Source organism: Myotis yumanensis, unplaced genomic scaffold (genome assembly GCF_028538775.1).
Source record: "Myotis yumanensis isolate MYYU_CA2020_CCGP unplaced genomic scaffold, mMyoYum1.0.hap1 SCAF_9, whole genome shotgun sequence".
Classification (NCBI taxonomy): domain Eukaryota; kingdom Metazoa; phylum Chordata; class Mammalia; order Chiroptera; family Vespertilionidae; genus Myotis; species Myotis yumanensis.
In genome coordinates, this window is record NW_027223760.1 from 63,460,781 (window position 1) to 63,484,013 (window position 23,233).

At 41.6% G+C, this 23,233-nt stretch overlaps 1 protein-coding gene across 1 annotated transcript in view; it reads right to left on the bottom strand.

Annotated features, from left to right (window-relative positions):
• Positions 1 to 4,395: 4,395 nt before the first annotated feature.
• The window catches only part of SKAP2 (src kinase associated phosphoprotein 2), a 150,000-nt gene continuing 131,162 nt past the window's right edge, over positions 4,396 to 23,233 (bottom strand). Inside the window, exons 11-13 of the mRNA XM_070424470.1 lie at positions 20,001 to 20,113; positions 7,112 to 7,213; positions 4,396 to 6,758 (exon numbers count right to left, since the gene is read on the bottom strand). Of these exons, the coding sequence (XP_070280571.1) occupies positions 7,121 to 7,213; positions 20,001 to 20,113 (206 nt within the window). The 3' untranslated portion in view covers positions 4,396 to 6,758; positions 7,112 to 7,120. The remainder of the gene's footprint in view (positions 6,759 to 7,111; positions 7,214 to 20,000; positions 20,114 to 23,233) is intronic.

The window sequence follows — 23,233 nt, forward strand, 5'->3', positions numbered from 1 at the left end:
TCCCCTCTCTCTACCTTCAAATACATAGAAGAAAGGATCCCCAGTGTGTTTCCAAGCTAGTCTGCTAGGTTCAGCTGTAACAACATTAGAGAATCCTTCTGTTATGTCTTAGGACATGGCTAGTGATTAAACCTGCTAAGAATTGCACCAAGATAAGCTACCTGGGGCTGTTCTCCTTCCCCGAGTTAATGTCCTGCCTGTTTTATTTAGACTGTGAGTCTGCTTAGGAGAGACTGTGTCGAATTCTATGTTTGAAATGTCCCTAGTATGCTGTTGGCACTTAAATGCAATTATTCAAAATGGAATCATTTAATTAGATAGGAAGAAAAACAGCAAGCCCTGCGACGATAACAAAGAATAAAGCAAACATGCTGACCGACGGCAGCAAAGCAACAGCTAGACAGCAATGCACACGCATCAGACAGCAGCATTGCCATTCCTCCATCGGGAGCACAGAGCAGGGTAAACACAGGGTGACAGGCCTTGCTACTGCTGGGTTCACAGGAAGCAGAGAGAAGGCCTGATATTGGTAACTCGGTAGAGTGGCAAGAAGTTTATGCCTCATATGACTTAGGTCCTTGGAGAGACCCGAGGAGGAGGAGGGGAGTGGAGAGAGGAGATGGGAGCGGGGAGCGACAGGCCCACACAAGTGCCTGAACTGGGAATTAGGAGTGAGTCTCCCATCTGGATGGGCCAGGTCACTATACATCACCACCAGCCTCCAATCACTGAGGAGGGGAAAAAGGATTTTTAAAAAAAGATTTGTTAAAAACAAAACAAAACAAAAATCAACAACACACAGCAGAAGACTTGTTATGGAGCCTGTACAAGGCATCATGTAGGTGCCCAAGGAATAGACCTTGTATTTAAATGCTGGATGTGCCAATAGAAGTTCTCCTGAAACGAATTCCTATCTCAACAAGTATAAGTCTAATGTAAGACAGTGCCATCGGCAGGTTACAAAACTATACAAGTTTTATAATGAAGTTTGCTCGTTGATTGTAAGGTACAAACAGTTAAATAACAATCTTTTAAACTGGTAAAAACAACAACCCACCCAAACCCTGATCAATGTAAACCCTACCCCTTCCCCGCCCCCCCCCCCCCCCCCCCCCCGCCTCAAAAAAGCAGCTACGTAATTGAAAGCTATCTGAGACAGAGGCAGCCAACTATAAGGTCCTCTCCAAGCCTTCCCTAGCAGGTCCTTGGATCTGACTTTGAGGAGGTGGAGAGGATAGCAAAAGGTCCCTTTGGCCCCGTGTCCTCCCTGGACTCTGCTGCCTTGATGGACTTCCCGTTTTCAGCCAGACTCCAAGTTCACGGATAGCTAACTTCCTGCAGTGAAAGTTTCTCCTCCACGTGGGGTAGCAGCTGCTGTGGATTTGACAGTCACCATGGTGTGCTGTCACTTCTAAGTGAGGCAGATCCGGCTGTCCCATGGTCCATCCTTGAACTCTTCTTTTCACGTGCTCCAAACTATTTTATAAGGATGGTCAATAAGCTTCTATTGGAAAGAACAGAATTAAGTATTTGAATTCATCACAGTACTGGGAAGCAGAAGGGCGCTGAACTCAAGGGAGGGGGCTGGGTACCTTATTACTCCTGGACCTTGGGATAAATTACTAACTCCTCCCCACCCCCCATTTCCTCATCAGGAAAATGGGAAGAAACAACAGAACTTACCTCAGAGGGTTGTTAGAAGGCTGAAGGAAAAGTGCACAGCATGACAAGTAGTAAAGAGTTAATGTTGGCCACTGCTATGACTGGTCTGATTTAAACTGTTATCCTCATTCTGACTGGCAGTTAAAGACACGGGGTTTTCTAGGTGGACTCCCAGGGGACCCGGGAGGGGAGGCTGTCTCCGGGAATCTGCATTTTGTTGGAACTTTCTCGTCCTCTGAAGCGGTCAGCCTTAATTGGTGTGCGTTGGTGTCCTTAATGTCCTCCTTCGAGAGTCCCCGTGTGACCCCTTCCTCAAAGAAGAGGCAAGCTGCTGCCCCAGCTACTGAACGGCACCTGCTTTTACTCTAGGAGTAGGGATTTTCTATTACAGAGTTGAGGCCAACATATAGACCACAGACCCGTGCTGTTCTGGGTTACCTCTCCGAGGAATGGCGGATAACAGAGAAAACTGTGGAGAGAGAAACCGAGGGAACTTTCCAAGGTTCCCACATCACGGAAAGCACTCGGGAGGTGGGCTTTTGGGCGATTTTGCAGTTTTTTGGCTCAGCCTAGCGCCTTTCCCAGTGCGACAGACCTAAGCTGAGCACAGGTGTGACTAAGGCTACTTCTGGCCCTTAAGGTTCCTGCCACCGTGGGGACTCAAAGCGCTCAAGTTAACATAACCATACATCTTTAAAGAAATAGGGAGGAGAGGTTAAAAAAAAAAGACAAAAGTTGGATTATGGTTGGCTTTGGCAACAACTGTGAAACTTTCCACTTTGGGGAATTCCTTTTTGATCCATCCCAGGTGACGGCTAGAGCGCTTCCAGGAGGGGAGGCACCTGCTGGCCCAGGTGGCAGGTGCGACAGCAGTGGCTGGGGACCCGCTGGGAAGGGAAGCTAGGCCAGGTCACTGGCCCCAGTCTGCCTGAGTGGCCTGCGCCTTCTTTGAAAGTGACAACACTAAACATCGCACTAACTGCCACTTTGTTATGCACAATCTCATGCAACTCAGTCACCAACAATCCAATCCAACCCACTTGTTGATGGCATTGTGGGGACAATGAAGCTGCTTTTAAAGTCTCAGTAAAGGAATGATTTTTTGACGTAGAGAATGTTGTCAGAAAGCCAATGTAACAACCGACAGAGGCATTTTCCCTACTAGGCATAGAAATCTACTCTTCTTAAATCTCAGGGCTTGAGATACTGGGGGGCAGGGCTGCAAATCAGTTGATTAAAAATTATTCACTGGATACGCACCATATAGTCTGAAGTACCCTGGTGGCACTAAGTCGTATCTTTGTGACCAAGTAATGATAGAGCAGTTTCTACCAGGGAAAGCCAGAAAAAGCCCCTTCCACACAATATTAGTGAAATGCCGTTCCCTGCTACTGTGATCATATACTTTTTACAAGTATTTACCTCATCACAGCAAAACGTTACACTATCAGGGGTTCGAACAGACGTAGAGGGAATCAGCCATAGACGGGGGTGGTAATCCTGGCGGAAGCCGAGGACGTCTGGGATTCCTGGTTCCTGATCCAGGCGATCACCTGCATGGTGCAGGTGAAGTTTGTAGAAAGACACTTCAATAATATACTACTTTTTGTTTCTCTGTATTTCGGAATACTCAGGATTTTACCAACAACTCGGGCCATTTTAGCAAATGTTTTTATGTTCTATATATTAATATATTCCTTCAACCTCTGAGTGAAGCTGTATTTTCGATGGTTGAATCCTGTTTTAATCTCCACCACACCTCCTTTACCACATGGATCGCTTTTCAATATTCTTGAATCGATGGGAATCAAGAAAAGTAAAAGGCTCTCTATAGTTTGTGTCTGTATCTCCACTCAACAATTGAGATACAAACAATCGATTCACCTGAAGTTTAGAAGTACTTTACTCAGTTTTCAAACTCTCAACAATGCTTCACTCAGTCTCGCTGATGAAGTTCAAGCTTTTAAACAACACATATGTTAGGGCCAGTTTTCTTATAGTGGCTGAATGGCTAATTTATAACTGGGTTCTCGGTTCTGTTTTTCATCATGATCCTGCAAGGGACCAGACTCTCTGAAGTGGGTGGGAATCGATCAGACTGGAGAAAATAGAGAAAACATAGAAAGAGACCTGTGAGAGTCTTGAATGGAAACATTTCAGAAACAACTGAATGGGATCTCTACTCTTTATGGAAGGCTACCCTCAATATGTTTGCACACTAGTAGCAACCCCTCCCCACATATACCTATATTTCACCTACATATAGGTGAAAAGTGATTACCTATGATTCTATAATACTTTATGTAACTACCTGTAATTAAATTAGTGCAAGGTAAAAATAATTGACTTAAAATAATATAAAGTATTGATAACAATTACTAGGCTAAATAGCATTCTTTTTTTTTTTCATAAAAGGAAGTGTCATAGGCAACCAAGCGGCAAAAAGAGAATGGAGTGAGATGTGGTTAAGGGTACGTCCTTATAGCAATGAACGTCATTTGTATTATCCTTACTTCTTTGAATAAATTCTGATGACAGCCCTATTTCATTTCTTCATTCACTTTGGAGGCCAGATGGCATTAGAATCATTTACTTCACCTTGTTGTGCTTAATTACTACAATCAACACACTATTTTCCAAATTAATCATAACAAAGTAATTTCATTAGTAACACAGCAGGCTGTTGAATTATTAGCATCATAACAGTTTGCAAACAATTAAACTTTATTTGAACCTTAAAAATTTGCAGAGTGGAACATTATTGTAAGATCTAATGGCAATAGAGTACAAATTCAGTACAGTGCAAATAATCAAGCAAAATGCTATATAAAATATGACTTACAATCACCTTTGGAAAAAAACAGCTCTCTAACTGTTCATAGAAAAACAAATAAAAGCTAAGCAAACATAATGAGAACATAGCAATTAGCACATTTTCTAACAAGCCATGTTGTTTAGATTCACATTAATTATATTATTATGATTTGAAGAGTGTGTGATATATTGTCAAGGGTGTAAGGAAAACTTTCTCCCTGGTAGTATACAGAAGATTTCACCAAATGAATATAAAGTTGTCATGAACTGAAAGCAATGATTACTTTTCCTGTCACTCCAATTAGAAATCTTGGTTTTCTTTCCTATCTCCCACCTGGATTCCAGTTAAAAAAGAACAAAGGCCAGAGGAGCTCAGGCAGAGGCCACACTAGATTTCTGTATCGCCACGTTCAAAGAAAGACTCTCTGGCTTGGAATCGCTGGTCATCCGTTGGCGAAGGACTCCCTCTCCTGGATTAACTGTAAAAGGAGGCAGCGAGGTTCTACACGCTCTACATTCTGCGGGGCTTTGGGCCCAAGTGGGGGAGGGCTTCTCAGTGGCTGGGTGTGCAATGAAAAGCTGCTGCCACCTACCGGCCCAGGGCTACAATCTTCACTGAAGCCAGAAGCAGGAAACCTGTGTCCACGCCACCAGCAAGTCCACGTTTTGTGGAAACCCACCACTGCTTTTGCTTTTCAACCTCTCGGGCTTCGAAAACCAGCCCAGTAGCCTCATCTCCGCTTGTCTTTCTTTTCCCAAGATGATTTCACTCTACCCCAATGCTCTCTATTAGGACCATATTAACAAGTGCACAAATTCATATATGAAAGCTTGGGCTCAACAATGTCTAATTTATACAAACGAGAGTTTACTCGCAATCCCTAAAATTAATATTCTTTAACATTTGAGATGACACGATCGTGGTGTTAAGGCGATAATGGTAGATATACACTCTGAAATAGTGCCTGTAAACAGTTTTATGTAAATAATGGAGGTTTTTAAATGTTATCAGCTTGCTTGCATGGTCAGAACCTTTATCTTCATAAAGTAAAGATCCGAAAAGTTCAACAAAGATACGTGCTAATCAGTGATTCAATATGAGGAGATTATAGCTACTCCAAATAATCATCGGTTCAGCAGTACCTTGCGATATAAGAGCAGACCAGTACCTTGTAGGCATTTAAAATACCTTTGGTTTCAAATATACATGAACAGGTGTTACAGAATTCTGCAAGTCTTGCTCAGGTAGCGGGGCATGGGACTCCATGGTCAGGCTGCTGCTGCCCCACGTACCTGCTGGTGCGTGTGCTGCTGTGGTTCCCACACTGCTCCTTCCTCTGCCCTGAGCATTGCACAGCAGTGGGTTCCCTGCCCCAGCCGAGATCAGGCAGGAGACGAGGGCTGGGTCCACTCCTCACCTCAGAGCACACTGAGATTCCTTATGCCCTTACGGTGGTGGAGAATGGGCGGTGGGTCGTGTGAATTTTTTATTTTATTAAATTTAAACAAAGTGATGGTAGAAGATGCTGGCCAGCCCATCATCTGACCAGGGTATCTGCTATTGATACAGGACTTCACACAAACCACCATTCCAGTCGTCGAGTGTTGTAGAAGGTGGCAGCACACTACCATTCGCAATTCGATCCTGTTTCCTTTCTTGTGGTGAGATTTAACATAAAGTAAACTCGCCAACTGTAAAATTCTTTCGGGAAAACATGTTACTTTTGTGTGGAAAATAAATACTGACATAAATCATTTATAAAGCTTTAATAATGCTTTATTCTTTAAGGCTTTACTAAAGCATCTACCAAAAACTTCTACGATATCTTCAGTTTAAATTTCTATGGAAATTATACATTATAGTCTACAAAAATAACTGCTGGCCAATATTGAGAGAAGTTGTAACTCATACCAGAAGTAGCAGTGACTACATGGAACATATAAAATAGTGCTGAATTCTTCACACCAATCAAATGAGTAAGTAAAAACTACAATTATTTCTTTGCAAAATAGCAACAGGTCTAAGTGTACAGCTTGTATCTAATTTTCATTAATATCCTTCATTTAGTTTCACATCAGAGGGATGCTATGAATGCAGAAAGTAATGAAGACGCAGGATGCTCAACAAAACAAAGAAAGGTTATGAGCTGCTGCTCCTGCCTCCCCGGCGGGTCTGATTCCACGGCCTTTGCAGAGTAGCAGGAGACCGATCCCTCCTCGGCTGTGGGCAGAGGGGAAAGTTCATTATCATTTTCTTTCTTCGACCAAAACGTTGATCTTTCCTGTTTAGAAAAAAATTACATTTTTTTAGCCGAGGAAAAATGAATGTTTACTCAGCCTTCTTTCTGTCAACTGGGCTCCTCAGAAAGGCCATAAAAAGTGGTATTTTACTAAAGAGGAGGAGGTTTGGATTATCACAGGGACTTTCTCTTAATAATCTATTTCCAAAGTAAATTCTACAAAATTATTTTAAAAATTGAACCAGACTCCTTTTTAAAAAGAAGAAAATGATTTGGAAGCATAATCTCCATGTTATCAGAAAACTACCAAGACTCAGAAAAAGGCAAAGACTCATAATGCAGAGACCAAGAGAACATATGAGCTATTACAGAATATTGGATTAAAATGTACTTACCCAGGACTCTCAGATATCATACATCTCCATTATGTAGGCTTTCGGCACCAAGCCAATGGCTCCCTTCATTTCTCCTACCCACCAGCCATATCTATTGTATTCCTAATTGAAAACAATATGCAATATTAACCTTTAGGCTGGTGGAAGTACAATGTCCTTTGTGTGCAACTTCTGAGAAATGTTATTTCTTTTTATAAAGTCACAAGAGCTTGAGCTGCAAATTGAAACATTTTCATCTTTTTTTGTTCCTGGACACTTTAAAAACGTTGCTAGGCAAAGATTTAAATTAAAGTATAAGACAAAGCCTGTTTATTACTGGGTGTAGAACACAGAAACAGTCACTTATAAGAACCTAACAAGTGAATCAACCTCCCTCCCTTTTTCCTTCCCTCCCTCCTTCCCTCTTTCCCTCTCTCTTCTCTGCTAGGGGCTGCAGGGTCACAGCCAGGATCCTTTGCCTTCAAGAAGCTTACCATCTAGCAAGGATAGAACTATTTTTCACAATAAACTACTTAATTCCTACTTAAACTCTTATGACCAAAAATGATTTAGAATATAGAGGTATGCCTCTTCTTAAGAAAATCTTGTATAAGCACATAGACATTTTAAATAGACAAATTAGAGAAAATAAGGAAACATTAATAACGCGTCCCCCCAATTCTTTATAAAACCATTCACAAAAGGGCTCCTTTAAGAAAGCTTCCCTGAGGCATCTGTTGTCTTTTATTGATCATAAACTACAATAGATAAAGGATGGGGAGAAGGAATTTAAAGATGGTGTTAGATTCTCCCTTACAGTAGAAGATTAATGGGAAATAAAAGTATCCCAAGTTATAAAGGCGAAATACTAACCCAGCTGTAAAAGAGAGCGAGTGAAGGGCCACCTCGCCTTTACCTTGTCCTGTGAGATAGGCCTGCACCTCCACTCCTCCCCTTTGCCTCCATGGCAGACACACCACTGCTTTAGGTGCCGTGAGCACTCTGTAACCAGTCTCATAGGTCTGCCAGGTTGACTAATGTACTTTTATATCAAACTTATTTATGTTTTGTGAGAAAAACAAAGTAAAATGAATTACAAGTTTCAAGAATAATATCTTTCCAAAGCAATACTCTACAAAAGCATTGGAGGACCCAAATTTAATTTTTCCTAAAGATAAATTTTTAAAATCAATCCCCAAAGTAATTCAATAGGCTATGATTTTCCAGCATCTGAGTACCAGATAAATGGGTCACATGTGGGAGGGAATGTTAATCCAGGCACAGACTTAGCATCTGTACTGATTAGGATGCCACTGACCATCAGAAAGGAAAATCACAGTCCTTCAGTACAAATGCAGCAGCTTTAAGTGTGTACTGATACGTAGTCTATCAATAGATTATGGGGCTAAGTCTACATGTGCTTTTTGAACTGTGACGTACCAGAATGAGGTTTACTCAAAGAACAGGGTGGAAGGAGAGGGGACAAAGGCTTCTGATTCTAACGAGAGCACATCTGGCTCATGATTTGAAGTTTAAAAGTTCTCTGATCCTGTGAACTTAGTGGACAAAACTGCCTAAGAAACGGACATAGTCTGATGCCCAGAACTCAATGGTGATGACTATCATGTATGTAGGCTGTATTTATCAGAAGAAAATACCAACTTACTGAAAGCTAAGATTAGCAACCATTATACCCTAATAGGTACCTAATAAAACTGCCCTTTTCAATTTTTAAGGCAATGAGTACAATTAGAGCCTACTGCTTAACAAAACAAACGTATTTAACCTTTCAGAGGCCAAAGTCTTACCTTGTAAAATCTCAAAATAAACGGTTAATAGGGTAAACGTAAGTGTGAGAGCTCTGACCCAACACCGGTCTGTTTTTCCAACTGATTATGGGAAGGAGTGAAGAAATTAAGGCCCGAAAGGACAGGCACAGAACACATGCAGTGAGAGGCATATTATGACCCAAACCTGCTTTTAGAGAAGAGCCCACAACCTGGCTTTCAATGTTTAGATTCTAATTACAAACCAGAACGTTTATAATATTCTGCTGTGGTTATAACCTATGCTCTCAGTTAAAGATATAGTATTGTTCCCAAGAAGCTGACTCACACCCAAATTTAAGAAATTGATTTTCAACAAATCACTTCAACAAAGGACCGATGGCATTCTTCACACGTGAGAGCATTCTGCCTGACAGTAACGGGTAGGATTCATTAAGTGGGAAACACGGTAGTAAACAGCAGGGAGGAGCTTAGCCAGCTGTAAACAGGTCTCTTAAAAGAAACATTCCAGGGGGAAAAAAAAAATAAAGTTCTAGACTGAAATCCTCTTAAATGCTTCACTTAATTAATTTAAAATGATTGAAAACCATATGAAATACACACCTCATAAAAGTACTCTAAAATATCACAGGTTTAAATCAGAAAAAGGTAGAAATAAAAAACCAGAGTGTTTATTACTTTGCATTTGTAAAGGATTCCATATAATACTCCTGTGTGGAATTAAAAGGTAAGATAAAATACAGTGAGGTAAAAATCTAGTAGGCAAATTTATGGGTTTACACCGCGGCCGCAAGAGCACGTCGACAAGACTGCAAACACAGAAGCTGTTACTTTTATCATTACCATCCTCTGTATGAGCCTCCTGAGCAACATGAATCCCAATTAAACCATTTGCAGCCGATAAAAGGGGAGGAAGATGCTTCTTGGAGTACAGTATTCTCAACTTCAGCCTGAAGATTCACTATCATACGAGGCTGCCTTTGAAGAAGGAAATCGGCCTTTCTCTGCCTTCCCCCAAACAAATGTGATTCTGAATGATAGATTACTTACAGTGGGAAATAATACAATCCACACAATCTTGTCTTGCAGTCCACATACTGAGTATAGATAGGATTGTTCTAAAAGTCACAGGTGGGTCATTAAAACACACAGCAACTCTCAAGCCTGATCTTGTTCATAAACAAAAAATAAAGAGACAGAACCATAGCAGGCTGCCATCTGAATCTCTGAAAAGTTAGGAAGCGTCATGTCATCTTATGGCTCACAGAGCTCAGGTACAAGAAGATCTGCCATCTGGTATCCCTCACCCTCCTCGGCTCTTAACATCAACTGAAATGCTAGCATAGGCCAGTGACTGCACTTCAGCAGGACTGATAAAATAATGAAGAGTCCTTTAATCTACAGGAAACCATTCTAGTCAATTTATAAGAAATATTGCATCCCTTTGTAGGACGTGTAATTATTTTCTATTAATCATGTGCTATAAAGCTACATTATGCGGTTATTCTGTTATCACTGGGAAGGGGCCTGCAGTCAGCTTCTGACAATGTTAGGTAATTACTGACACAAAGCTTCTTTCTCTTCCTGTAGTAATGCCTTCGCGATCCAGAGGTGTAGGGATGCTGATTGTCTGAAAACAGCGCTCAAATGGAATTCAATATCTGCCACATGGATGGCTTCGAGGCGAAATGTGATGTGGCAGTCACAGCAAAAAGCCCAACGCCCAGTCATCCGCGGGAATCATTGTAAAGCCGCCCCGAACAGTTGTGATCTAACTCCTGTTTTCAATTTTCACACCATTACAATCGCTTTCATTACTTTTATTGTGTAGTTAAAATTTTAGGCCTAGATTAATAGGTATTCAGCAATAGATTAAAGTGATTGAGTAGTAAGGTAGGAAAAAGGCACTAGTTTTGATAGAGTGAAACGGGGACCTGAGCCAGCACCATGGTGGACGTAGGTCCGTGTCCACTCACTGACTGAATCCGGTCTGTGCATGCGTTATTTTACACTTACAGGAGGCCCAACACTTACTACTTAAACCCTTTGCAGCGCCATGAGTCTCATTTTTCAAGTATGCTAACCCACTTTCGGCTAACCATAAGGTAAAGGAATGGTGCCTAACAGAAACCTGAAACACCAATAAGATGCTGTGATGGGCTACTCCTTTCAGAAATTAGTTACCAATCTGTTTGAAAGCAACAGGTGTTGGAAAGGCCATTTCTTCAAACATGTATCTCTCTTCCCTGTGATATCACTATTCCCTGTGATATTTTCCATTTCTCAAATCATTCATACACATGGTAATAGTATGAACATTAGATAACAATATAAAACATGGAGAACCTTTCTTCAGCTTACCTCTTTCAAGAACTTCCGCCAGCTCCCCACGCGCTGACTGCTGGCAGGGTGGGGGAAGCCACGCGAGGAGGCCACAGGCAATGCACCGAGGAGCTAGTGGAAGGTCTTGAGCAGCAGAGTAAGCTGACAAAGGCAGTTCCCGAGATGAACAGAGAGGCAGAACTGATGCCGCAACAATCCAGGTGAGGTGAGGAGGCCTGAGCAAGCGCGGTGACGGCTGGCATGGAAGGGGTGGGTGAGCCTGGGGGCAGTTACCAGTCGTGTGCTGGTTGGTGAAATACACTGAGTACCAAGGCCACCTTCTACTGAGCCTGATTTGATCTTTCTTTGCCAACAGTACCTATGAATCATCAAGTGAAGTCTCCTTTCATCACCACTTACCATATCAATAGATGCCGAAAAGGGATTCGATAAAATCCAGCACTTATTTATGGTAAAAACTCTTGGCAAAGTGGGAATAGAGGGACTATACATCAGCATAAGAAAAGCCATATGTCACAAACCCACAGCCAAAATCAGACTCAACTGAAGAAAACTAAAAGCGTTATCCTTAAGATTGGGAACCAGACAGGGATGTGCACTTTTACCACTCTTTTCAACATAGTACTGGAAGTCCTAGCCACAGCAATCAGACAAGAAGAAGAAATAAAAGGCATCCAAACTAGAAAGAAGTAAAATCATCATTATTTGCAGATGACATGATACTGTATATAGAGAATACTAAAGATTCCACCAAAAACTACTAGAACTGATAAATGAATTCAGTAAAGTAGCAGAATACAAAATAAAAATCCAGAAAACAGTTGCATTTTTAATCACCAATAATGAACTACCAGAAAGGGAAACTAAGAAAACAATCCCATTTGCAATCGCATAAAAAACAAACTACCAACTCACCTAGAAATAAATTTAACCAAGGATGTAAAAGACCTGTACTCAGAAAATTATAAGACACTGAAGAAAAAAACTGAATGCAATACAAATAAGTGGAAGCATATACTGTGTTCATGGATAGGAAGAAATCACTAAAATATCTATACTACTCAAAGCAAGCTATAGATTCAATCCAATTCCTGTCAAGATACCAAGGACACATTTCACAGAACTAGACTAAATGTTTCAAAAATTTATATGAAATATCAAAAGAACCTGAATAGCCACAGCAATCCTGAGAAAGAACAAAGTTGGAGGGATCATGCTACCTGATATCAAACTATAATACAAGACCATAGTAATCAAAACAGCATGATATTGGCATAAAAACAGACATGCACTATAAATAATACCTTGTCTAAAGAGCTTACATGTCACCAGCAGAAATAAATATATCTGTCTCCTGCAGAACTGGGAGCAAATAATGCCAGTTCTTTGAAGAAATGAGTTCAGTTGAACTTACTCTAAGTACAAAGGAGGTCAAGACAGAGCCCTGCAACATGGAAACCGTGTGGCAGGTGAAAGGGACAATCTACTGGGTGTTCAGCTCCTTCCCATTCCTGTGGCTATTTTCTCGGACGACCCAGCTCTTACTAACTAGGTATGCAACCTTGGGCAATGACCAAGTCCTTTCAGGATGATTTTTTGTTCTGTATACCTCACTCCTTGAGACCCCACAATAATCCAGTTACATATTTGATGTAAATCAGTAAGTCCAATTATTATATATTTGGACCTCATAGAGTGAACTCTGTTGTTATATTTACCACAAAATTTTTGTGTTGAGGGCATTACCTGCCACTGTTTTACTTATTATATAAAGTGGTTGAGGTCAGATAATCAGTGAACATTCTAGAAATTCATGATAATTTTTTTTTTAAGTAGCCAGTACTGGGGAAAAACCTAGATCTGTCCTTTATGATTAAGAGAAGTTATTAGTTCCCCGTCTCTCCCTTTTTTAGTTTGGTTTCCAAGAAGCTCAGGGCGGAGTTGGAAGCTCAAATGCACAAACTCCATTGTGTCTTAAGGTCACCACAGGAGTCGTCCTTTTTTCTTTATCCCCCCCCCCACCCCACCCCCCATTATCTCGAGCCTCGAGATTTCCTCACCTCTACAGTGAAAGGCTAGCACTAAGGTTCTGCTAATTCCCTGATTCTAATTCTTTTTAATAAGTTCAGTATTATTTCCCATTTTAACTGCCTTTTTATAACATATTAAACATCTATCTGCCATATGTTGGTATTGGAGATACAAAAACTTAGGACACACTGTCTACTTCAAATTCAGAGCTGAGAGAGATGGCGCCATGGCTCGGGTAGGTGTGAAGCAGAAAGAGAAAGGCTTTAGGGCCAGATATGGGCTGATTCCAGGAGAAACTGCTTGCTAGCTGGTATCCTCAGGCCATTTGCATAGTGACCCTACTGAGCACCGGTTTCTCATCTGCCCAATTGCACCACATACTTCACTGGGTTAGCTTAGGAATCAGACAAGCGAAAGCATATTGCGTGCCTAGGGCAGCATATTGTAGGTATGCAACAGATACTTTTTCTTTTTAAAATCTGTATTGTTGACAGTACTACAGATGCTGTAATATTTTAAGTAGCCACTTCCCTCCTTTGCCCCCCTCCACCCAACCCCTGCCCCACCCCAGGCCTTCATCACATCACACTACTGTCTGCGTCCATGGGAGATGCATATATGCATAGAAGTTCTTTGGTTAATCTCTTCCCATCCCCCCACCACCTCCTCTCCATGTATCCATGTCTCTGGCCCTATTTTGACCCATTTCTTCCCTCTCCCTCCCTATTAATTGCTGTAGCAAAAACCAGGGCAACAAAAAATAGAGTATTTTGGAGAGCAATCTGAGGCAGTCCGATTGTCATGGGAGCTCTCTGTCCTGCTCAGCCGAAGGGAATCTGACCTTAAAGGAATGAGCAGGGAGACATCTCAAAGGAGTAATAATGTGCCACGAATACGTGGAAGGAGTTCCTAATTTTTTTTTTGTGGGGGGCAGTGGAGGGCATAAGCGATCATGGATTTTTAAATTTAGGATTTTTAAAAAATGATCAGCAGAGTGTGGTGGGGTTTTTTTTAGGTGTTTTTGTTGTTGTTTTGCTTGTGGCAAACGCTTGCTCCTTCCTTATAGAATTCAATCACATACTAGTAGGCCCTGCAACCAGCAGCTCCCCGGCCTCACTGACGCCACCTCTGGTTTCTCCTCCACCTCTCAGCCACCGCAGGGGCTCAGCCTGCCAGCTGCCTTCCTGCACACCGTCCCCCTTCACCTGTCAGCACGGTCCTGGACCAGGCCCTCTGCCGTACGCAAGAGAAAAGAGGGAAGCATTCGCACATGCTGTTTGCTAGGAAATGAGAGGGGTCCCAGGAGGGAACCAGGCCATCTGACTGGCGTGGTGCTGTCTCCACAGACTGCACATCTCTCCTCGGCAGAGGTGGGAGTGAGCCAGCAGGTCTGCATGGCCCCTGCCTCACTGGGCTCCAGACGGCAACCTCCCTATTGGCAGCACAGGAACTAGATGCCACCACACCCCAACAATGGCAGCTACAAGTACCATGACTCTCCGTCCTCCTTCTCCCTCCGAAAGGCTACAAGGTGGGACGGCCTGCTGGGGAGCAGCCTGCGGCCAGCGCTGTGTCCTACATGGAGGTGTCCTGGTTACCCCCCAGTGGGTGGCTATGCTATTTGTGGCCAGTGGGTCAGATGGTCACACGGGAAAAACGAAGCTGAAAAGTAACCCGGTGTCGCCCTCCGCCAGGAGAGCCCAGCAAGACTCTCCTTTTATTTTACTTTCTTGGTAGGTTTAGAGCCAAGAAGAGCTCTAAGTGACTGAATCTTGACATTTTCACAATGAGAAGCAAACGATCCCAATTCGCCAGTCCTTGGAAAAAGTCACAAACAAATGGGAAAAGCATCAATGCTTGGAATTCCGACCAAGGCACACTAAAAAATAATAATGACAACACAAATTTTAGAAGCTCTTTTACTGTACATTAGTGAACAGTGTCAACCCTCCATTTCCTGTCTCTGACTTCATAAAACATTTTTCAAAAAGCTGTAAAGCTCAAGTCACATGCCCTCGACTAGATAAAATATCCCAGGATTCCTGACTCTCGTGCTTTCCTGCTAATGCCAGACGAAGTTCATGCCTCCTTCCTGCTGGAGCGTAGCTCTCCTGTCATTAGGTCTCTAAAACTAATTTATTGCTTTAAAAGTAAGAATAGGAATGTGGTTAGCAATTTACCGATGAGCACAGATTGAGAGATAAACTAAGGGAGGATGTAAAATCCAGAACAGCAAGTAGAATAGCATACCAGAGAGGTATGCAGGGCCATGAACATGCCTATAGCTATCTACCCTGGATCCTGCTATTAAAATCATAAAATTTCACAAACACAGTTCTAGGGAAATACTATTAAGGATGAGAAGATGTCCATGTTGAAGGTGGTAATACAATTGAAGTGCAAACTGGTAAGAGAATTTAGCATGATTTTAAACAACCCAATTCCTTAAAAAAAATTAAAAGATTTTCTACTCAAAAATGATTTTTCGCCCCCTATCAAATAAATCTGAAACCAGGCCTTGTTTCAGAGTTCATTCACTAACAAGGCAGTTGTCATTAAAATGACAAATCCCAGTTTTATTCACCCCAGAAAAAGTGCTCTATTTGGGGGCTGGGGGGATTTCTAAATCTCCACTGAACTATTGAAATATATAAAGTATTTATTTTAACACATTAAAAAAACCAGCAGCAACCCTTATGAAAAGAACTGTACGCAAAACGCCATGACCAGCTCGACTTTTTAGGCAAGCAGTATTTAGATTTATTATTAGCGAGGTTCAAAGGTTAAAACTAAGAGAATGCGGGACTCTTGGAGGGAGGAGCTAGCGCAGCCAGGGATCATGTGACAGCTGCTATTGGAAAATGTTAAAAAGGCAAAGGGGGAGAACGGGTATCTGCCTACTCTTCTTTCTTTACTGCAGCATTTGATTTTCACCAAAAATTTAAAAAGAAAGGCTAAGATGTGTACAACTCTCAGAAGAGGCCCCAAAGAAATAAATCAGCCCCAGGCTGACGGAGCACAGCTGACACCCATCACGGCTTCCTTGCAAAGACAGAAGAAGGCTGCATTTAAAAATGAAACCACATCTCTGTAGTGAATTTCAATGAAGACAGCCTAATCGCAAACCAGTTAGATCTTTTTCTGTCACTACACTTACAAAATTAAAACACTCTTTATTATACTGTGTGCCATTTTGTTTCATGATTCATTTAAATGTTTATTTATATGGAAAGAATACATTTTTCTTAAACTATCTTGTGTTGCCTTTTTTACAAAAGTATTTTCAGAACTTACAACCTTCCAGAAGGCAAGGCAAACAGAGATAATTAAATGTTACAAATTATACATCAGTTAATTATTAAAAGCAAGTTATGTATCTTTAAAATCTTTTAAAGGGTGTTATTAGAAAAGTTGTGGCTTTAATTTCTTTATAAAGTATACATTTTCTATGTCTCCATAAATATTGTGTTAGACTCCTTAAAATGTATTCTTCCTTATGTATACAATTTTTACATTTAATTCAGAATGATGAAAAAATTTCATGATTAATGCTAATATTTTATTGACATGAGATACGAAAGTAATAGCCCATGGCTGGATTTAAAGTTGGATTTATGACATCATTTTGATTGTGCACATTAGCTGCAATTACCTGCACCACTCATTCTGAGCCACTAGATGGTGTAACAAATAGATTAAAAACAGTAACATTGCATTCCATCATCAGGACATCTAAATATAACTCTGAGAAAGACTAAACAAATTTCTAGGCATATAACAATGCTAGTGATTTCTATACTAATTCTAATTTTTAAAAATCTATCAATATATATGTGATCAGCTCTACTTTGATCTAGAAACAAACCCCTTTGAGCAATTTTTCACTCTCTCCTACTAAGGGCTTTGAGTTCTGAATTTACAGTAATGCCAAGAATTTAAATTGCTGTCATCATTCATATATTAAGTGAACTTACGATATTCACTTATGGCCTATGTTTGCCAAGTTTTGATAAAAACTGGAAGGCCAAACCAAATAAAAATTTAGTCTCCAGAGATTCCAATCTGAACTTGCCCAAAGCAAAGGGGAAGAGTCATTCTTCACAAACATATACTCACCCTTAAAGCAACCAGACAACCAACTGCCGGAACACCCATCAAGGGCCCAGAATTAGTCCAAATTCCTTAGAGGGAGAGCTAAATGTCCTTTACTCTCACCCTCACTGAGATACCTCTGGTAGATTCCACTAGGTGCACAGCTGGGTAAATACGGACAGCCACTCAGCCGATGGTGGTGATGTGTGTAATAGCCCCTATGCCGGACCACCACTAACCTGGGCTCTACGATCAGGCTTCACAGACAAAATTACAATCTCCACAAAACAGTTTTGGGAGTACTGGAATTACCTCCCCGGGAATCCTAGAAGTGTAGCACACATATATGATTATCTTTTTAATTTCATATTAACAGGAAATGGTTTCAAAGGCAATGGGAGGACTGAGACCCGCCCATGGAGATGCTGCTTGCTTCACAGCCCCTCCTGGAGGCTGGTACTCCGAGGCTTTCAGCAACAAAGACAACCCGGTTCAGAGAGACGACTTTAAGAACAGACCCACCTGGGCTTCATGAGTTTCACATTTTACCATCTATAATAATAAAAGTGTAATACGCTAATTAGACCAGACATCCTTCCGGACAAAGCCAGCGCTGCAAGGGAAGCCCGGGTCCCAGGTGCCAGAGGGAAGCTGGTGCCGGCAGCCAGGGGAAGGAAGGCCTACTCTTGCACGAATTTCGTGCATTGGGCCTCTAGTAGGAATATAATGGGCATCTGCCATTTGCTCCTCTAATATGAGATTCCAAGTGAAAGCTAATCAACCTTTTAATTTTATACACAATTGCAGCTAAATTAGGTGAAAGAAGCTGTGAGCTAAGTAAATTTGAGGAATGATGCCAAGGAAGTTTGTCAAGAACTGAAACTAGCCTGGCCGGTGTGGCTCAGTGGTTGAGTGGCGACCTATGAACCAGGAGGTCACGGTTCCATTCCCAGTCAGGGCACATGACCAGGTTGCGGGCTCGATCGCCAGTGTGGGGCATGCAGGAGGCAGCCGATCAATGATTCTCTCTCATCATTGATGTTTCTATCTCTCTCTCCCTCTCCTTTCCTCTCTGAAATCAATAAAAATATACATTTTTAAAAAGAACTGAAACTAATCAGTTTCGTTCCTATATTAATTAATTAACTCAAAAAACTGTTGTCTTAACTCAGGCAATCAAGTGCTTAATAATAGGCTGAAGGCAAGAGTTGTGATATGGCCATCTAGAGCTTCCCAGAACTGAAAGTGTCTTTCAAAAATATATATTTAAAAATCTCACACTAATGAGCAGAGGACTGAGAAATAAAATATAACTCTTAGCTTTGGGCATCTCAACCAGCAATTATCACAGTTGGCTATATGTATTTACTCACCAAATATTTCCCCCAATAATCTACAAGTGGTCATATCGTATTTCTGTTGCATTCCTGGTGCTTAGAATGGGACCTGGCCCATTATAGGTACTTTATGATGGTTTCAAATTAAACACAAGGATGAAAAGAAGGGGGAGAGAGAGGGAAGGAGGAGGAAAAAAGAGAGAGGGGTGGAAGAAGGAAGGAAGATACAAGCACAAGATGAAAACAGCAGAGAGCCCTGGTCTGGAAGTCAAGATGCCTTGTGACGTACAGGCTCTGGCACTCTCTTGACCCAAGTCCCTTACCTGTAAAAGCCACAAACAGATAGATGATCCCTAAGATCCCTCACTCAATCGTTCTATGACTGTCTGTTATGGTTTTATGCACCAGCCAACAAATGTTAAAATTCTCTTCTGTATCTAACAATCATAGCATCTTTCTGAAAAGTCCAAAATATTTCTCTAATCAAGAAACCACATTAAATTCCTAGACTTATGTATTATACAACATTTTCATACTTATAGTTTCCATGTGTCATCTGTTCCTAAAATCGCCTCATAAAGGATACTGAAGGGGGTATTTTTTAACCCCCACCTAACAGTAGGGAAAGTTAAAACGTGAAGATTAAGTGGGCTCACTCACGTCATCAGAAGTGTAATCACAAAAAGAAACTCTTAGATTGAAGGACAGAAAGATTTTGAATAATCCAGTATCTTAAAGAGGCACAGACATGATTTTTCATATGTAAAGATGAGTTCATGCAATGTACTTTGCTATTATGTTTACAAATACAATTATGTTAAACTTAAAAAAAGAATTACCTAAACCCGTCTGAGTAGAAAAGCATTGCTCTTAAATTGTCGGAACACCCCACGTATTTACATAAAGATGAAAAGCTTATTCTATAAACACGGTGTTTCCAGTAGTGAATGGCAGGCAAAATCAGAATAAGCACACAGAAGAATAAAGAGGAAGAGGAAAGAAAAACATAATAAATAACCTAATACCTTACAATGTTAACTTGCACATAAGTATATTGTTTCTGGAGAAGGCAGTGTGGATGGGAGCCAAAGGCTCAAGTGATAGGTAAACACACTGCTAAGTTGAATCCTGTTATCTGATTGTGTTTAAATTTTGATTATATTTCACTTGACAAAATAATTAATTATTGTGAACTCCCGATTGTTAACAAGGACCTAGAAGAATTCCGATTGGCACTTTCCCCAGGGTTGCGATCCAAATGCGCAACAATCTAGTTGTGTAGTCACCCTTTACAGCTGTCATTCTCGGGTGTCTTCTTACCTTGCTCAGAATGTAAATCACATCCCCACGTTTAAATGACAACTCGTCAGAAAGAGCACCTGTGCAGTCCCACAAACCCTGGTAAAAGTTAGCGTAATCGGTGCTTTTGTCTCCTAGGAAGAAGAGAGAGAAAACATGAGTTAGGGCTTTGCTGCAGTGGGCCCTCATTCAAAAATGAACCAAGAGAAAGGAAGGGGCCACCCCAAACCACCACAATATTCTAAAAAATTCACTCCTCAGAGAACATTTTTATTCCATCCATACAAGAATCCTACTTATACTGTCACCTAATTAAGGTCCATTTTCCAAAAGACCTGATGTTGAATGTCTGTTTTTTCTCTTTCTCTCCTTTTGTTGTTCCCCTAAAACCTGTAATTGCACTGTTTTCTCGTCAAACCAGCACCTAAAAGTGACTTCCCACTTGTTTTACAGACGAACCTCAGCCCCCTGGCAACGTGCTTTGAAGATGAGACTCACACTGCAGTGAGCAACAGCCACGAGACGTGAGAGACACACTGTGCGAAGTAACCGCCTTTACGGAATCGGGGCACTTCAGGCAAACGATGATAACAAAGGAGCTCAGGTGCAAATCCAACCCAAACTAGGGGACGCTTTTTTAAAAACCCTAAAACCGAAAGCTAGTTTCAGAAAAAGGATAAAGTGGAAATAATACGAAGGGTAACTCCAGCTCTTCTCTTTGGGGACTTGTGGACCCAAAGCCTCTCAAAGTTATTTTACAAATATTTTAGCAACTTAGACATTGTCAGTCCTGGAGCTGCATTTCTCAAGATGCCTGTCAGCCCCAGTTTAGGACATTAGGCTCTGAATAAACATGCAACATACACTGGAGTTATCAGCTCATCCTTCTAACAGCATAAGCACAATGGATGTGATGTGCTCAAGCTGCCATACAGACCATTAACTGATTGATTATTTAGCGCTCTCCGCTCTGTAATACCACAATAAACCGGGTAATAAATGCTTTGTCACTTATACAATGTGGCGCTCCTGAAACACAGCACAGAGTGAAGTACACTGGGTGCTTTTGTTACACAGAGAACTGCTTCCTGTTTTTAATTTCATGATAATTGAGTTTTGATGAGTTAACGCAAAAAGAATGCAAGCAAAGAGAAAGCAAGTGATATCACTAAGATGTCCGTGTATTCACTAACCAGGCAGAACACATACGGGCTGACAACTTCCATCATTGAGTGTCATCTTTGAATTCTGAGGGGATAACTGTGGAGACACATGCTGGATCGGGGTTGTCATCCTAGTTTTGTTAGATGGCTCTCAAACAGCAGGCTCGTTGGCAATTCCAACACAACTAGGCACATTAGCATGTCATTAGGGCGTTCGTCTTATGACACATGGTTTGTGATATGTACAAAGTGCTATGTTCATTCGAAATTTTTAAAATTCTCTTTAATAGTGGAAATATTTTTTAAAGCCAAGGAGAAAATCTGAACAACAGGGGGTCTGAATATTAGGAAGTAAGATGCTACTTTTCAATTATACTTTTAAGAAAATAAACAAGGACTAGAATACACAACCTAGTAAAATACTCCTATGAATTTTTTTCTCTCGTTTTCTAAGAATTAAAACCAGGAGAGGGAGGGGAGGAGGGAAATGGGAGGGGGGAAGGGAGGGCGGCAGAGAGAGACGAATCTTGTTGACCTCTCCGCTCTAGCATTTGAGCACCCATCACGGCTACCAGCAGGGATGTGCACAAGCCTGGGAATCCAACCAAGAACTAACAATGCTGTGTCCGCCTTCATTACATTCCCCCCTAAAGCGTATCTGAAGTAAATTCCATAAATGGACACTAGAGGGCACTCTGGCTGGACAGATCACTCCAAACATTGTCAATTTTTTTTTTTTAGAAAAAAATTACTTAATAATAAAGTGACTGATTTCCTTTAAAAACCACTTATTTAGACAAATAGAGATTTAGAAGCTGAAACATCCTAGTCAGATTAAATCAACTGCTAAATGGGTCAAATGTTGCGCCCCATGCAGTCCGTCAGTGTCAGTTTAAAAGTCCAGGAATTAGAGCAGAGAGAGGATGACATCATTTCACATGCATGGCCCTCCCCCACCGTCACTGGCCAGGAGGTAAGAGGATCTAAATAGTTGAGGCTCCTGTGTGTTCCCCATGCTGCTCAGCCTTAGGCTTGATCCAAAAAGGCTGAAGAAACGAAACTTGGGCTAAAAACTAGAGTAGAAGTGGTGGCTTGGCCAGGGCATCCCAGCAGCTTCCCCAGCTGCCTAGCCTGCTGCCTGCTCTTCCCTTTTTCAGACTCTCTCACAACAGTTTCTCATTCGATAGGTTTTCTAAAGGTGGGGGGAAGGAAGGAAGGAAGAAGAAAAGTATATGATCATTTCTAATGCATAATAATCCTTATCACTTCGGGGTCTCTCTTCCTCTCGATGCGCTTGGTGAAACTCCCATTAACACTAATGGGAGTTGCAGGAGCACAGGAGGGGCACGGAGCCCCCCACCGTGTGCAAGATGCATCTCTCCCTAGATGCGCATCAAGAGCATTTCATTAACTCTCACTGCCGTGGAGGCGGCGGAGCTAGCGGCCTGGCGGTGCCGGGAAAAGATGCGTTTTCCTCTGCGCTCTCCGTAACCTTGATGATGATGTTACCCAAAGACCAGCCTCATTTCTGGGTCCCATATGTGAGCTCTGTTGAGGAATAATAAGCTGTTTGTGTCACGTGCTGCCCGGGCCTACACTTTACCATTCTCTCTCTGTCAGCTGGACGAGCTATATACAGCAGCATCGCCGCTGGGGAGAAGCCAGGCGGCGGATGCTGCTTTGCCTTGGTCTCCTCCGGAAAGTAATGCTCAGATCCTTGGTATCAATTCTAGACATAAAATTAGGGCGAGTCTTGTTCCTTGCTGCTCTAGTTTACTTTTTAAAATTTTCATTGTGGCTAAACAGACACCAAGAAATTGTGCCTAGACGTGGCCTCAGAAGCACCGTCGGCTCACGGAAGGAACCCTGCTCACCTACACTCGGAAAACGCATCCGGGGAAAGTATTTTTTTAAAAAACAACAGGACACGGGGTGAAGCATCATGTCATAAACCACAGATGGGCATACATTCAGAATACAATCTGTTTAGCTGTCTTTACCGCACGGGTTGGTTTTTCTATTCCATCCACATCATGATCTATGTTTTCAAAATTACAAAAAAAAAATCATCTCATTATTTATGCTTCTTGT